The sequence below is a fragment of the Mandrillus leucophaeus genome, unplaced genomic scaffold (assembly GCF_000951045.1).
Source record: "Mandrillus leucophaeus isolate KB7577 unplaced genomic scaffold, Mleu.le_1.0 Scaffold571, whole genome shotgun sequence".
In the NCBI taxonomy this organism is placed as follows: Eukaryota; Metazoa; Chordata; class Mammalia; order Primates; family Cercopithecidae; genus Mandrillus; species Mandrillus leucophaeus.
In genome coordinates this window covers 1,100,829-1,116,613 of record NW_012106153.1, presented here as the reverse complement: position 1 = coordinate 1,116,613, position 15,785 = coordinate 1,100,829, and the positions used below count along the sequence as shown (strand labels likewise).

General features: G+C 53.4%; 1 protein-coding gene across 1 annotated transcript in view; it reads left to right on the top strand.

Annotated features, from left to right (window-relative positions):
• Positions 1 to 15,785, top strand: part of PADI1 (peptidyl arginine deiminase, type I) — a 51,248-nt gene that overhangs the window by 16,601 nt on the left and 18,862 nt on the right. Inside the window, 10 exon segments of the mRNA XM_011998464.1 lie at positions 1,221 to 1,401; positions 2,580 to 2,652; positions 3,330 to 3,391; positions 4,776 to 4,893; positions 4,998 to 5,123; positions 7,871 to 8,043; positions 8,193 to 8,296; positions 9,333 to 9,456; positions 9,845 to 9,952; positions 11,938 to 12,089. Of these exon segments, the coding sequence (XP_011853854.1) occupies positions 1,221 to 1,401; positions 2,580 to 2,652; positions 3,330 to 3,391; positions 4,776 to 4,893; positions 4,998 to 5,123; positions 7,871 to 8,043; positions 8,193 to 8,296; positions 9,333 to 9,456; positions 9,845 to 9,952; positions 11,938 to 12,089 (1,221 nt within the window).

The following is a 15,785-nucleotide window of genomic DNA, read 5'->3' as shown; positions in this document are numbered from 1 at the left end:
CCATTTCTTGATCCCAGAGCTCTGGTGTATCAGGTGAATGCGGTGTATTGGGTGATGGAAAGAAGCTGCACTGGGTACTGGCATTAGTCAAGTTCTAGATCTCCACTCAAGTACAGATGGGCTTGAATCCCCCTGCAGAGCGGCAGAAAGTGAGAATCCATCCATTCATTCACACGTGTTTATTGAGCACCTACCATGTGCCAGACACCGTTATAGGTGCTGGGGATGCAGCTGTGAACAAAACAGATAAAATTCCTGCCCTTGTGGAGCTGACCTGCCAACCAGAAAGATGGACAGTTGACTGGCATTGAGGTGGGAGAATCACTTGAACCCGGGAGGCGGAGGTTGCAGTGAGCAGAGATTGCGCCACTACACTCCAACCTGGATGACAGAGCAAGACTCTGTCTCAAAAAAAAAAAAAGAATCAGAGCAGGGGAAGGGAGATGGGGGGTCAGTGAGGGGGAAAGATGGGCAAGGTGCAGCATTAAATGGAGTGATGGGGGAGCAGGGGCTTGCTGAGAAGATGACATTTAGGCAGAGCCCTGAAGTGGGTGAGGGAGGGAGCCTTGTGGACATCTCGGGGAGGAGCAGTCGATGCAGCAGAAGCAACCAGTACCAGGACAGCCTGGCATCTTCATGGCTCAACAGGAAGGCCAGCATGGCTGGAGCTAAGTGAGCGAGGGGAAGTATAGTAGGGAGGAGGCAGTCAGCAACGTGGTAGGGGCACATCAGAAGGGCCTCTTATGCTACTCAGGAGGAGTCTGCCTTTTACTGAGTTTGATGGAAACCACTACTTTTGAGCAAAGGAACAACGCGCTCTGCTGTGCACAGAACAGACTGGAGGGGCCCGGGTGGGACCACGGACCCAGGAGAGCAGCTAGTGATCCAGGCGATGGGTGATGTGGCTTGGGCCGCAGCGATGTCAGTGGAGGTGGTGAGAGGTGGTGGGTTAGTGGATTTCCTGTTGAGCTGGAGAGTTTGGAAGTGTCAGTTCTGGAAGGGACTTGGGTGTGGGCTGGGGGTGTCCAAGGGTCTGCCATCTATGCCCTGGCGTCCTGAAGCCCAGCCCAGGCTGGTCTCCTGGCCAGTGGCACTGCCCTGTGCCTCCCCGGCCTGGCTGTTGAGGGGTGCCGTTTGAATAGCCAGGCAGCCCCAGGCCCCCACCCCACTGTGGCCACTTCTCTGAGCACTGGGTCTCTTCCCATTCCCTTCTCTGCCAGTGATGTGCCCAAGGGTGCCAACAGCTTCAGGGTCTCTGGAAGCTCCGGGGTGGAGATCTTCATGGTCTACAACCGCACACACGTGACAGAGCCCATAGGCAAGGTCCGTTGGCCACTGGACACTGATGCAGACATGGTCGTATCTGTGGGCACAGCCAGTAAGGAATTAAGGGACTTCAAGGTAAGAGGCCACTTTCTCACAGAAAAGAGTTGGATCTCCCCACCCCCATCCAAGGTAAGAGCCCCACCATGGCAATTCCCATTCCAAACTCCCCACTTAACCAAACCTCACAAAGCTGATCACAGTACACACACAAAACGTATCCTGACACAACGCCACAGATGCCCCAAACACGCAAACCTCCACCACTGCTCCAGTATCACACATGTACACGTGAGTACTCCCACAAAACACAAGCTCTCCTAGTCACCCCCTCAGATTCATGGACAACTTCACATTAATCCCTGTATTCAGCCCACACACAGACCCGGCAAGAAGCCCCAGTACTCTCGTGTGGGCAGGACCACACAGCAACAACCCATGCAGGTGCACACACACACGTCCACACCTTCGTGTGCACAGATCTCCCACGCCTAAGCCAACCTTCTCTCTCATCGCCTGCCCGAAGCTCAGATGATTCCCTCCTCACTTGCCCCAGCCCTGGCCACCCATGGCACACAGTGACCCACCAAATCCTAGACATGACCTTTTCTCCCCGACAGGGAAAGGGCAGGGATGAGGCAGCTGTTGAGAGAGGGGCTCAGGAGCCCACCGTGGGCTCAGACCCCACTTCCTCTGCTTGCTAACTGAGGGACTGCTGGGACTGCTGGGACTACAGGCAGGGCCCAGACAGTCTTCTGTTGACTGGGGCCATCCCAGGGGCTCACTGGGATGACCTGGCTGGAGGGCTTGGCATGGATTCTGGACCATGCTAAAAGCTCCAGGACCACTGATTGTGATGATGGAGTGGAGGTTCTCTTTCGCATTTTATAGAGGAAGTACCTGAGGCTTAGAGGAGCTGAGAGACTTGACTAGGTCAATGGAGCCGGCTGTTCCTCCCTCATCTGCCAGCTGCTCCTGCTGGGCGCTGCCCTGCCTTTCCCATCCCTCCACCCTGCCCCCACCCTCCTTGCTCCTCGCACCTGCTCTGGGAGTCAGGGTGGGCTCCACAGCTGCTTACTGGAGAGGTAGCTCTGAATCCCAGCTGGAAGCCCTTGAGTCTTGGGACTTCAGAGACTGGGAGGGTCTCCATGCCTCCTGTGCCTCTAAGTAGGGCTGTCAGGGTGTGTCCCCCATCTCCTCTGCCCCCGCCACCTCTGAAGGTGGTGGCCATGCAGGCTTAGGGCTGTGTTCCACAGGTGAGGGTCTCATACTATGGTGAGCAGGAAGACCAAGCCCTGGGCCACAGCATGCTGTACCTCACTGGTGTCGGTAAGTAGCAGCTCCCTGGCAGACCATCTATCCCCTCTTCGCCACTCCAGGTTGCCTGTTTGAGGGTCTTAGTGAATTCTTTGGAGTGGAAGACCCATGGCCAGCTTCCTCCATCACTGAGGGGCTTGGATTCCTCAGGGACCTTCTGTCCACTCTGGAACCACAGGGATTGAGGCCCAGCAGTCCTTAGGACTACAAGGATCTAGAAACTTCACTGCCCAGTGAACAACAGCTAGACCCACAATAAGCCTCCTTCATCCAGAGTCCCACGTATACCCTCATTAGACCTCCAAGACCCAGCATGGAACGTGCTCCCTTCAGCCAGGGCCCAGGGCGATGGAACGGCAGAACCCAGCCCCTGCAACCTCAGGCCATGTCCCCAGTTGCCAGAGTTTGGGGTCACCAGCATATGATCTAGAACCCCAAAGCCAGCAAGAGCTAGCAGGTGGACATGCACAGGCAAGCAAGTCATTCAAGAGCCAAAGGCTTGGGTCCCTCCAACTCCCAGAACCACAGGGCAAGCCACAAGGGCCTCCCAAGTGTGGGGTCTGACCCCCAGGCAGGGCATCCTGGTCCTCACGGGTTTGGGGCGGGGTCAGAGTTTGCCCAGCCTGGACTTTAGGGGTGTAAAGATGGGGCTGGATGAGCCCTGGCAGCCCCTCTCCATCTCTTTGCAGATATTTCCCTTGAGGTCGACACAGGCCGCACAGGCAAGGTGAAGAGAAGCCAGGGGGACAAGGTGAGACCCTCCCGGGCACTCCAAGACTGCGGGGTTGAAAGGCAAACTTGGGGTGGTCCCGGGTGGACTGTGCCCTCCCTACGGAAGAATGATGGATTCCCAGGGTCTGTAGTATCCAATCATGCAGGAAACCCATCTGGGACAGCCAAGTTGGCATGAATGGATATTAACCTACACCCTGTAGCCAACATGCTGTGACTGCTGGAAAATAGCTTACCCTCTCTGGGTCTCTGTTGTGCCACTTTGAAATTGGGATTGGTTCTTTTGCTTGCTGCCTTTTTTAGTTTGAGGGCGATATTTGGACCCCTACACATGTGGGAGTGCTTCCTAAAAGGTTGTTGAGTGACCGAAGGCAAGGAGAAGACAAGCCTTCGGGTAGAGGAGGCTATGGTGGCCAGCCATAGGTAAAGCCTGAAGAGTAAGGAGGACAGAGTGGGCTCAGGGCCTCCCCCTACAGGAAGTATCTGGAAGCTTTCCTGGGAGGGCTAGAAGGTACAATTTGAAGAGAAAGACTCCAGAGAGGCAGCCTGGATCACAAGGCTTGGAGGACAAGGTGGGCAGGGCTGCCATGGATGGCAGTGCGGGTAGTTCACTGCACAAGAGTGCTTGGGCATGGTGGCAACTATGATACAAATCATGTCTGGGACCCTACTGCAGAGTGGCATCTACCCAGAGGTGTGGGCAAGAGTGCCATAAAGGCTAACAGTGGCCCTGGGCAATCCCAAGGACCTGGGTTTGAAGGCCAGCTATGCGACTTGAGACTCACCTCCCAGAACCTCCCCGTCCCCTTCTGTGAAATGGGGAAAGTGAGCCCTGCCTCGTGGGTCTGGTGGGGAGGCGTGTTGGGGAGAGCAGCAGCCACAGAGGCAGGGAGAGCTCCAGCCATCTTTCCCGCCTTGGCTCAGACCTGAGCTTGCAGATCCTGCAGGACTGCAAGCAGATGCCAGAGATATCTATGGGACAGGTCCCAGGAGAGTGCTGGGATGAGGAGGGTCTCCCAAAGATTCTCCAGATCCCGACCCTCATCAAGGTCATGGTGGGCAGCCTCTGCCCACCCCCCCCTCCCGCCACCCCAGGCAGAGCGAAAGCTTAGCCAGCTTTTGAGGGCCATTTCTGGGTATGGTAACACTTTTGCTTCTCCAGTGTGATGGCTGGGTGGAGCCATTGTGTATGGTTGTGCAGATTGTTCACTGCACAAGGATGAGGTGGGCCTAGAGCCTTATCTGTAACTCCATTCCCCAAATAATCCTTTTTAAAATCCTTAAGCAAACCAAGAATATGAAAGTATACAATCTAACAAAGTAGCCCGCCCTGGCCATGTCTAGAACCCCTTCCTGGAGCCTCCTGGGTCCCACTGATCCCAAGGCATCTTATTTTGCCACAGAAAACCTGGCGCTGGGGCCCTGAGGGCTATGGGGCTATCTTGCTGGTGAACTGTGACCGGGACAATCACAGGTCCACAGAGCCTGACCTCACCCACAGCTGGCTGATGTCGCTGGCTGGTGAGTGACACAAGGTGTTGTCTGGGGAGTGGGGTGCGGGGATGGGAGGGGATCCTGTTGGCGGGGTGGAGAAAGGGTGATCTCAAGGGGGCCACTCTCTCCAGACTTGCAGGACATGTCCCCGATGGTGCTGAGCTGCAATGGCCCCGACGAGCTCTTCGACAGCCACAAGCTTGTCTTGAACATGCCCGTCTCTGATTCCAAAAGACTGAGGGTCTTCTGTGCCCGGGGTGAGTGGCCTGACGGGGCCTTGTCCTCCCAGCTCCATCCATGTCTATCCTCTCCTCCCCATTTCTCTCTCTTTTTTTTTCCATCACCTTTTTGTAACTCTCATTACAGCTTACAAACAACCACTCCATCAGTACCAAATATAGTCCTCAAGGAGGAGGTTCAGCAACGAGTTGCTTTTTATGGAGAGGAAAACTGAGGCTCAGATGCAGGAATGCACTGTGGCACAACCATCTGGGGTGGAGCAGGCATTCCAACCCAGGTGTCTTGGGTGCACCAAAGTTCCTCCTTTTGCCATTGCCCCACCCCCGTTCCCTCCTCTGGTCAATCAGTGTGGACTGAACTGCATGCCAAGCACTGTCCAGGCAGGGAGGGCGTGAGAACCAGCGAGGCTGAGGCCCAGGCCCTGCCCCTGGCCCCAGAACCCAACTTTCTCACCAGAGTTTTTATTAATCAGCCTGTGGTTTTCAAAAATATGGCCAAGGCTGGGCGCAATGCCTCACATCTGTAATCCCAGTACTTTGGGAGGCGGATTACCTGAGGTCAGGAGTTTGAGAGCAGCCTGGCCAACACAGTGAAACCCTGTCTCTATTAAAAATACAAAAATTAGGCCAGGTGCGGTGGCTCACACCTGTACTCCCAGCACTTTGGGAGGCCGAGGCAGACGGATCACAAGGTCAGGAGATCGAGACTATCCTGGCTAACATGGTGAAAACCTGTTTCTACTAAAAAATACAAAAAAATTAGCCGGGGCTGTTGGCGGGTGCCTGTAGTCCCAGCTACTTGGGAGGCTAAGGCAGGAGAATGGCATGAACCCGGGAGGTGGAGGTTGCAGTGAGCTGAGATCATGCCGCTGCACTCTAGCTTGGGCGACAGAGCAAGACTGCATCTCAAAAAAAAAAAAAAAAAAAAATTAGCTGGGTGTGGTGACTCATGCCTGTAGTCCCAGCTACTCGGGAGGCTGAGGCAGGAGAATCACTCGAACCCAGGAGGCAGAGGTTTCAGTGAACCAAGATCATGCCACTGCACTGCAGCCTAGGTGACAGAGCGAGACTTCGTCTCAAAAATAAAAATAAAAAAAAATAAAAAAAAGAATTGGCTGGGCGCAGTGGCTCATGCCTGTAATTCCAGCACTTTGGGAGGCCAAGGTGGGAGGATCACTTGAGCCCAGGAGTTTGAGAGCAGCCTGGGCAACATGGCAAAACCTCGTCTCTACAAAAGATACAAAAAAATTAGCCTGTAGTCCCAGCTACTCTGGAGGCTGAAGTGGGAGATCACTCGAGCCCAGGAAGTGAAGGCTGCAGGGAGCCGTGTTCATGCCACTGTACTCCAGCCTGGGAGACAGAGTGAGACCCTGTCTCAAATAAATAAATAAATAAAATAAAATTAAAAATGTACCACTCCTTAACCCCGGAGTGCTCTTACTTGTTTTTACAAACAGCAACAGGCTTCTAGCCCTTCCTGATTCCCCTTCACCCTCCTCTGTTCAAACTGACCCAGAACTAGTTATTCCAGCTAAATGAGCCTGGCAGGGGCCAGAATGTTCCCTCCCATGGACCAGTGGTGGACGTTTAGGCAGAGGACTCAGCTTGAAAGCACTTAATGTGACACCAGGGAATAAGCAGAGTCTCGACAAGTGAAGGGACAGCCTCTCCTGCCGTGTGCGGCCACTGATGTGCTTTCTGTATCTCTGGAATTGCCTATCTGGATATTTCATATCAATGGAACCATACAGTAGGCTTATTTCAGTTAGCATAATGTCTTCAAGTTTCATCCATGGTGTCGCATGAATCAGCTTCATTACTTTTCTTATGTTTTAGAGACAGGGTCTCACTCTGTTGTCCAGGCTGGCGTGCAGTGATACTACCACGGCTCACTGCGGCCTTGAACTCCCGGGCTCAAGTGATACTGCCACCTCAGCCTCCCAAGCAGCTGGGACTACAGACATGTGCCACCATGCCTGGCTATTTTAAAAAATTTTGGGGGCCCGGTGCGGTGGCTCATCCCAACACTTTGGGAGACCGAGATGGGCAGATCACGAGGTCAGAAGATCAAGACCATCCCAGCTAACATGGTGAAACTCCATCTCTACTAAAAATAAAAATAAAAATAAAATAAATTAGCCAGGCATGGTGTCGGGCACCTGTAGTCCCAGCTACTTGGGAGGCTGAGGCAGGAGACTGGCGTGAACCCGGGAAGCGGAGCTTGCAATGAGCTGAGATCGCGCCACTGCACTCCAGCCTGGGCGGCAGAACAAGACTCTGTCTCAAACAACAACAACAAAAAAATATTTTTTTGTAGAGATGGAGTCTCACTCTGTCGCCCAGGCTGGTCTCAAGCGATCCTCCCGCCTTGGCCTCCCAAAGTGCTAAGATTACAGACATCAGCCACCGTACCCGGCTGGTCATTACTTTTTATGAATTAATAAAATTCCATCTTATGAATATATCACATTTTGCATATGTATTTATCCATGGGTAGTTTTCACCTTTTGTGCCGGATGCTTCTATCTCTTTATTTAGCTTAAAGTTTATATTGACCTCATGAGAAAATGTTAGCCATTTTACAGATAAGAAACTGAGGCTCAGAGACGTTGAGTCATTGAGCCAAGGCCACACAGCTTGCACGTGGCAGAGCCAGAGAGAAACCCAAGCAGCTCTAACCAAAAAGGCGGCTCTGTCCTGGATTCCTGGGCTTGCAGCCCCTCACCCCTGTCCCCATGCTAGTCCCTGATTCTTGTTCTTCCTAGGTGGGAATTCTCTCTCGGACTACAAGCAGGTGCTGGGGCCCCAGCGTCTGTCCTATGAAGTTGAGCGGCAGTCGGGGGAGCAGGAGATCAGGTTCTATGTGGAGGGGCTGACCTTCCCCGATGCCGATTTCCTGGGGCTGGTTTCCCTCAGTGTCAGCCTGGTGGACACGGGGGTGTGTACAGCACTGGGGAGTGGGCATGGAGGCTGAGGGGTTTGGGGACCTAGTTTGGAGGCTCCAGGGCTGGGCAGGCTGGGGGCTGGGGGGCTTGAGGCAGGCTAGGGGTCCCTGCAGGGCCCACCAAGTCCTCATTTTCCCCTCAGACCCTGCCTGAGGTGACCCTGTTCACAGACACTGTGGGCTTCCGCATGGCCCCCTGGATCATGACGCCCAACACTCAGCCTCCTGAGGAGCTGTATGTGTGCAGGTGAGGTTCCTTCCCTCCCGCCCTCCCCCAGGTCTGGAGTGCAGAGGTAGCGACAGAAGCTGCCTCAGGGCTGCGTGCCTCACTCAGACTAATGGGTTCATTGTGGGCACCAATTCAGCTGGTGGCAGGACAGCAGCAGGTGGGCTGGGGCCCCACCCTGCCCAACCCTGACCCACCCTGCTCTGTGCAGCTAAGGCCCCTCCCAGGTCACTGGCTCAAGCTCTGGTTTTCCTGCCCATCCTGTCCTGTGGCTGCAGCCCCAGAACATCTCAGATTTAGTCTGGGCAGTGGGGCCAGGCTCTGCACAGGCTGCTGGTGACCATTGGAGACCTATCCTCACTGTGACATGGGTACAATCCCGTGCCTGCTAAGGACGTGGGAACCCAGTCCTCGGGTCTCACTGCAAACCCAATCTCACCCAGCTCGCTGGTCCTTCTGCTGTCTCAGAATCCTCACCATGCCCTTGAGGGAAGGACCAGCCTCGACTGGCAAAGTCCTGCCAGGCCTCTGTGCCAGAGGTCAGACCACTGGAAACGGCCACAGTCGAGCTGGACAGAAGTTAAAAGGCTGGGAAGGGTGTGGCCACACAGGTTTGCTGTGCTTCCCTGGGTCTAGGTGTGTGTAGGTATTAAAAAGAGACTCTTCTGCTTGCTAATCCCACCCTGACCCCTTTGCTTAGGCCAGTTGTGTGGAACAGGAGTAGACGGGGCCACCTGCCCCTCACTGCTATTTTAACCCAAGAGATTCAGCCCCAGGTCACCTCTGTGGCGACTTCCCTGACTCCCTGTGCTGGGTTAGGTGCCCTGCCTCTGGGCTCCACAGCCTGCGCTTATGCTTCACCTTGCTCCTGTCACCTGATATGATCTGGAGACTTTATCCATCTTCCCCATGGGCCTATGAGCCTCTCAAGGTCATGAGCTGGAACCCCTGTACCCCAGAGGCTGCACAGGGCCCAGCACAAACTGAATCAAGGCCACTCACACCTCAGCCACAGTCAGAGGCCATTAGCATGCTCCCCTCTCCCTGCCTTTTACAGTGTGATGGACACTCACGGCTCTAATGAGAAATTCTTGGAGGACATGTCTTACCTGACGTTGAAAGCCAACTGCAAGCTGATCATCTGCCCTCGAGTTGAAAATCGAAATGACCGCTGGATCCAGGTGGGAGCCGAAGCCGACTCCAGAAGAGGGCTGGGGGCAGCCTGGGAAGCCTGCAGCCTGGCTTGGGGAAAGGGAAGCCGCACAGGTGCCTGATGGACCTCCGTGTCGCTAGAGAAGCCACGGCCGCCTGGGCCAGGCTTCCAGGGCGAGGGCTTTTCCGCTGCCTGCATCAGCCCCAGCCCCCACTGCTGCCCTCCAAACGCTCTGGTCCCAGACGAGAGTCCTCACCTGGCTGGGGTCCTAAGAGGCCTCACGTCTACCTCTGCCCCTCAACCAGATCTTAGGGAAGATCTGCTGCCCTGTCCTGCCCCAGGCCCGGTGGGGACCACCCTGTTCTGTAACCCACCCGAAAAAGGTCACCATGACTTTTTCATCTCTCCCCTCCCAGGACGAGATGGAGTTTGGCTACATCGAGGCCCCTCACAAATCCTTCCCCGTGGTCTTTGACTCCCCCCGGAACAGAGGCCTGAAGGATTTCCCCTATAAGAGGATCCTGGTATGTGGCGACAGGCAGAGTGTGGAAACCCTGGTTGGGTCCTCCTGGAGGGGCACTGGTGAAGTCTCATCTGGGCCTGGTCCTATGAGGCTTGGAGAACAGGAAAACGAGGCAGAAGTATACAGGAGGTGGGACAGCAGCAAACTGGGGAGCTGTTGGGGAGTTTGGGCAAGAGATGGAAATGATATGCAAATCACATGCAAATAGGCAGCCGCCTGATTATTCCTGTGTTGAGAGGGGCAGGTCAGCAGAGCTCTTCTGGAGAAGGGACGGGTCACCAAGGGGGAATTAGCAGCGTGGTCAGCTTTGGGGAGACCAAACTGCCTTTTGGTGGGAATGTACCCTTAGTGAGCCTGCATGGCTCTTGTTCTTAACAGCTAGGTCCTCTCTTTAGGTGTCAAATGTTTTCTGAACACCTACCACGTGCCAGGCACTGTGCTACCTCCTGTGCACAAGATGGCAACAGCAGCACCCACCATTACGTATTGAGTTCCAGGCACTGTCTCCTAGCCTTCCAAGGCTTACCTCATGAATTCCATGGGGCACGCCTATGGATAAGTGCTATCATTATTTCCTCTTTATGGATGAGGAAACCAAGGCTCAGGGAGGTTAAATAGCTTGCCCAAGGCCATGCAGCAAGTTAATAGTGGCACCAAGATGCAAAGCTAGAGGGGCTGTCCCCACAGCCCTGCACTCAGCCTCGAGTGCACTACCCCTCCAGGTGAGCCCATGGTCTCTGCCTGTTTCCCGGCTCCCACTCCCCCACTGCTGGGACAGCCCCAGTCTAGGTAGGAGCTGTGATGGGATGCAGTCTGTGGGCACACAGAGCAGGGACATTCATCCCAGCCTGGAGGGATCAGGTGACAATGAACCCAGCAGGTGAGTGCACCTGCCAGGGCCAGTATGCTGGAGAGAGACCCACCTGACCTGCCCTGGGCTTGGCCTATAGGGGCCAGAGGATTTTTTCACTGATTTCTGCTCTCCTCTTTATCGCTTTCATTTTAAACTTTCTTTGTGTTTAGTTTGCTGTTCTTTTTCTAGCTTCAAATGGAATCTAAGATGATTCAGCCTTTTCCTAAAAAACACACGTGTTTTATTATTTATTTATTTATTTATTTTGAGACGGCGTCTCGCACTGTTGCCTGGGCTGGAGTGCAATGGCGCGATCTCAGCTCACTGCAACCTCTGCCTCCCAGGTTCAAGTGACTCTCCTGTCTCAGTCTCCCGAGTAGCTGGGATTACAGGCGCCCCCTCCCCCCACCACCATGCCAGGTTAATTTTTTTGTATTTTTAGTAGAGAGGGGATTTCACCATGTTGTCCAGGCTGATCTCGAACTCCTGACCTCGTGATCCACCCACCTCGGTCTCCTAAAGTGCTAGGATTACAGGTGTGAGCCACCTTGCCTGGCCTACTTTGTTTTATGAGACAGGGTCTTGCTCTGTCACCCAGGCTGGAGTGCAGTGGTGCAGTCCTAGCTCACTGCAGCCTCCACCTCCTAGGCTCAAGCCATCCTCCCACTTCAGCCTCCTGAGGAGCCGGGAACTCAGACATGCCTCACCATGCTCGGTTTAAATATACATATCTAGAGCTCTGGCAACTCCCTAGCAGTGCTGCCTCACCAACATCCCATAAGTTTTAATGTGCTATCAAAACACAGCAGATTTTTATGAACTTTCACTTCAAAATCTTGTCTAATTCCCTCTTTGATTTATTCTTTGATCTATGGATTCCTTAGATGTGTATTGCTTAATTTCCAAACATTCGGGGGAATTTCCAGTTATCTTTTGGTTATTGATTTGACTTTAACTGCATGGTTCTCAGAGCCCAGGGGGATTTGTAAAAAGTGGACAGAGATCGTTTTTCAAGCACCAGGAGCCATGGAGTGGGAGGCCCCCAGCATCTTCCCTCTGCTCCAAGAAGCTCCTCATCCTGTCCTCACTGACCTCTCCTTCTTGGGGCGGGGGTCTCGCTGGTCCTTCCATAGGGTCCTGACTTTGGATATGTGACCCGGGAGATCCCATTCTCTGGTCCCTCCAGCCTTGACTCCTTCGGCAACCTGGACGTCAGTCCACCTGTCACGGTGGGCAGCATGGAGTACCCCCTGGGCCGGATCCTCATCGGGAGCAGCTACCCCAAGTGAGGGGCTGGGGTGGGAGGTGGGGGGGCACACGGGGTTGATCGCAGCATCCGCCCTCCCTGTGCCCCCATCACAAAAACAATTCCCTAGTCTGATAAGTGGTCTTAACTTCCTGTGTGGAATCCTGGAATCAAAGACTCGGCAACCTAGGATCTCAAAAGATCACAGAATCTTAGGAGAAAACTCACACGCTTGTGGCCCGTGATCTTTTGACCTACCTCATTTTATGGGCTTAATGAGTCATCAACGTTAAAGAGATATCAGGGGGCCTCCCATAAGAAGCCAAGGTTTCTGGCTTCTCATGAAAAACTGGAGAAGCTGGGGAGGTGAGATACAGTCAGGCACAGAGACAGAGGAATAGACTCATTGACTTCTCCCATTAGGAAGTCAGAATAGTTTCTGTCCTAACCATGGCTTAAAAGGGCCCTGAGGTCATGAAGTTCCCAGAGCAGGTGGCTGCAGGTAAGCAGGTGACTGGCCAGGATACCCTGATGGCAGAGGTGAGTCAGTGGATCTCACCCCGGACAGATGTGATGAAGCAGGAAACAAGGTATTTAGGTTTTAACGCTCAAACAGGTGGCGATGTCTGTTAGGTCCTGCTGAATGGGTGCACACCCTCCCTGCAGGTAATCAAAGAATGGGGTGTGCAGTGCAGGGTCCTGGTGGGTTCCCCTGTTTCCTCCCTGGAGATGACACCCACTGCAAGCCCTGGAGATCACCTTCCTATTTGTGGGGTTTTTGCATGGCAGGGGTGCCCCCACTTGCCCCCCAAGCCCTGGCTGACCATCTGGTCTCCAGCCCAGAGGAGTCAGGCAGTGCTGAGAAGGTCACAGCCTCACCTGGTGAATCTGGCAGTCTCAGATCTCTGGATCGGATGAGGTAAGGCTTCCTGGCACCCACCCAGGCACGTAACTGGGTGCCCAGGCAGGGTGCCTGGGGCTGAGACTCGCCAGGCGAGAGGCATGTGACTCATGCCCAGACACTACTGTGTGTGCTGTTCTGCCCACACCCTTGGGGGCAGACGGGCCTTGAGGCCTCAGGACGGTCTTTCTCTAACTCAGGGAGGAAGCTGTGAGGAAGGAGCACAGGCTTTGGAATCAGATGGACTTGGGTTTGAGTCCTGGCCCTGCCACTTGCCAGCCACATGATTTGGGATGTGTCCCCCAAACCAGTGTTTACCACAGTGCCTGGCACACAATAGGTACTCAATTAATTCATTTAAAAATATTTATTGTGTGCCAGGCACAGTTAAAGGTACTGGGGATACATCAGTGAACAAAAGAGATGCCTTTTAAATGAGCAAATTCTTTTATACTCCATGCCTCAGTTTCCTTACCTTTAAAATGGGCCTGATGAAAATCCCAGTCCCAGCTATAGAATCAGCATTACTGGGGATAAAGAATTCGTGTCATCTACCTCTTGAATGCTTAGGTATTTTTCAGTTGGCCCCAGTAGTGGAGCTGCTTCACAGCAGGTGGAACTAATTGGACAAAATGTATTGACCACCTACTACCCACTACGTGTCACACCCATAGTGCTTTTCCAAGGCTACCTCATTGAATTTCTACAAAAACCCTGTGAGGCTGAGACCATCATCATCCCCATTTTACAGATAAGGAAGCTGAGGCTTGGAAAAGTTATGTGCATTCTTTCATACATTCGTTTACCAATTCAGTAAATATTTATGGAGACTTCCTATAGGCCAAGCCCAAGGTTGAATGCCGGGGATACAGAAATGGCTGAGGAGCTTGCCCTTGAGATTTAGAGTCTAATGAGGGAGACAGTGAAGCAATGGATCAGAGAGAGGATCACATATCATCCCACGTGTGGTGTCCCAGAAGGCTTCCTAGGGGCAGCCAACGATATGGACACGTAATCATAAACACGTAATCATAAACGGTGAGCAGACTTCAGGCAGGTAAGGAAAGAAGCAAAGTAGGCTGGGCACAGTGGCTCATGCACTTTGGGAGGCCGAGGTGGGTGGATCACCTGAGGCCAAGAGTTCGAGACCAGCCTGGCCAACATGGTGAAACCTCGTCTCTACTAAAAATACTAAAATTAGCTGGGCATGGTGGTGCACACCCGTGGTCCCAGTTACTTGGGAGACTGAGGCAGGAGAATTGCTTGAATCTAGGAGGTAGAGGTTGCGTTGAGCCGAGATCACGCCACTGCACTCTAGCCTGGGCAACAGAGCAAGACTCCATCTCAACAAACAAATGAAGGAAGGGAGGGAGGGAGGGAGGGAGGGAGGAAGGAAGGAAGGAAGGAAGGAAGGAAGGAAGGAAGGAAGGAAGGAAGGAAAGAAGGAAGGAAAGGAAGGAAGGAAAGTAATGGAGTGGACCAGTGTTGCAGGCAGAGGGAAGAGCACAGGCAGAAGCCTGGAAGCCAGAGAAGGTGCAGCTCAAAGGAAAAGTGGAAAGAACTCAGTATGGGTGGCATGCAGATGAGCGGGGATGGACTTGTAGGACCTCAGGCAGGAGAGGGCTCTGCAGGTCCAGCTGGGGACAGAGTTTGGGGAGAAATCATTCTGTTCAGATGCCTCACAGGGCGGTTCTCTCCTCCGGGATCCCTGGGACCTGGGCTCAGGGGCCGAGAGCTCAGAGGATGCAGGCTGGGGAAGGAGAGGGGCTCCTTGGTGTTCTCCAAGGACTTTGCTTCCTTCTGTGTCCCAGGCTCCTGCCCCAGTCTCTGTATCATGCTGCAACACATGAGCATCCTTACCTGTCTGCTCCCACAAGCCTCACGAGCCAGGGAACCAAGCCAGGAGCCTTCTCTCAAGGGTGCAGGGGAACTCCCAGGCACAGAGCAAGGACCCCACATGGGAAAGTGAAGGATCTCCAGTGTGGACGTGTCCCCATTCCATTGGCTGTTGGATTGAAAACCAGGAATCAGGCCTTTGGTGGACAGATGGGACCTGAGGTTTGAAAAGGGTTGGCTACGTACTTAGGACCACACCGCAAGTTAGCAGTACGGTCAGAACCCAGGTCTCCTTCTACCTGGGCCCCAAACTCAAATTTAGCACCTCAGGCTGCTGTCCAGTGACTCTGCCTTGGTTTCTGACCTTAGCAATGGACAAAACAGACAACCAAACATTCCGGCAGTGAGAAACAGACAATAAGTGAACAAAACAAATAAGTACCTCCGATCATATGTATGAATATAGTATGAATGCATGAACAAATGCACATAACTTTAATTTTCTGGGCCTCAACTTCCTCATCTGTAAAATGGGGACAGTAATGGTCCCCACCCCACAGGGCTGTCATAAGGATTAAATGAGGTAGCCTGGGTAAAGCATGTGTGTGGCACATGTCAGTAAATGTTTGTCTCAGGTTTGCTGAGAGTCTGATGTTTAAACAAAGCCTTGAAGGAAAAGAGGCAGTTAGGCCAGACACAGTGGCCCTCACTTGTAGTCCCAGTGCTGTGGGAGGCCGAGGTGGGGGGCTCGCTTGAATCCAGGGGTTTAAGACTAGCCTGGGTGGCATGGTGAAACTCCACCTCCACAAAAAATACAAAAATTAGCCCTGCGTGGTGGCACATACCTGTAGTCCAAGCTACTCGGGAGGCTGAGGTGGGAGGATTGCTTGAGCATAGGAAGTTGAGGCTGCAGTGAGCCATGATCACAATGCTGCACTCCAGCATGGGTGACAGAGTGAGTGAGACCCTGTCTCAAAAAAAAAAAAAAAAAAAAAAAA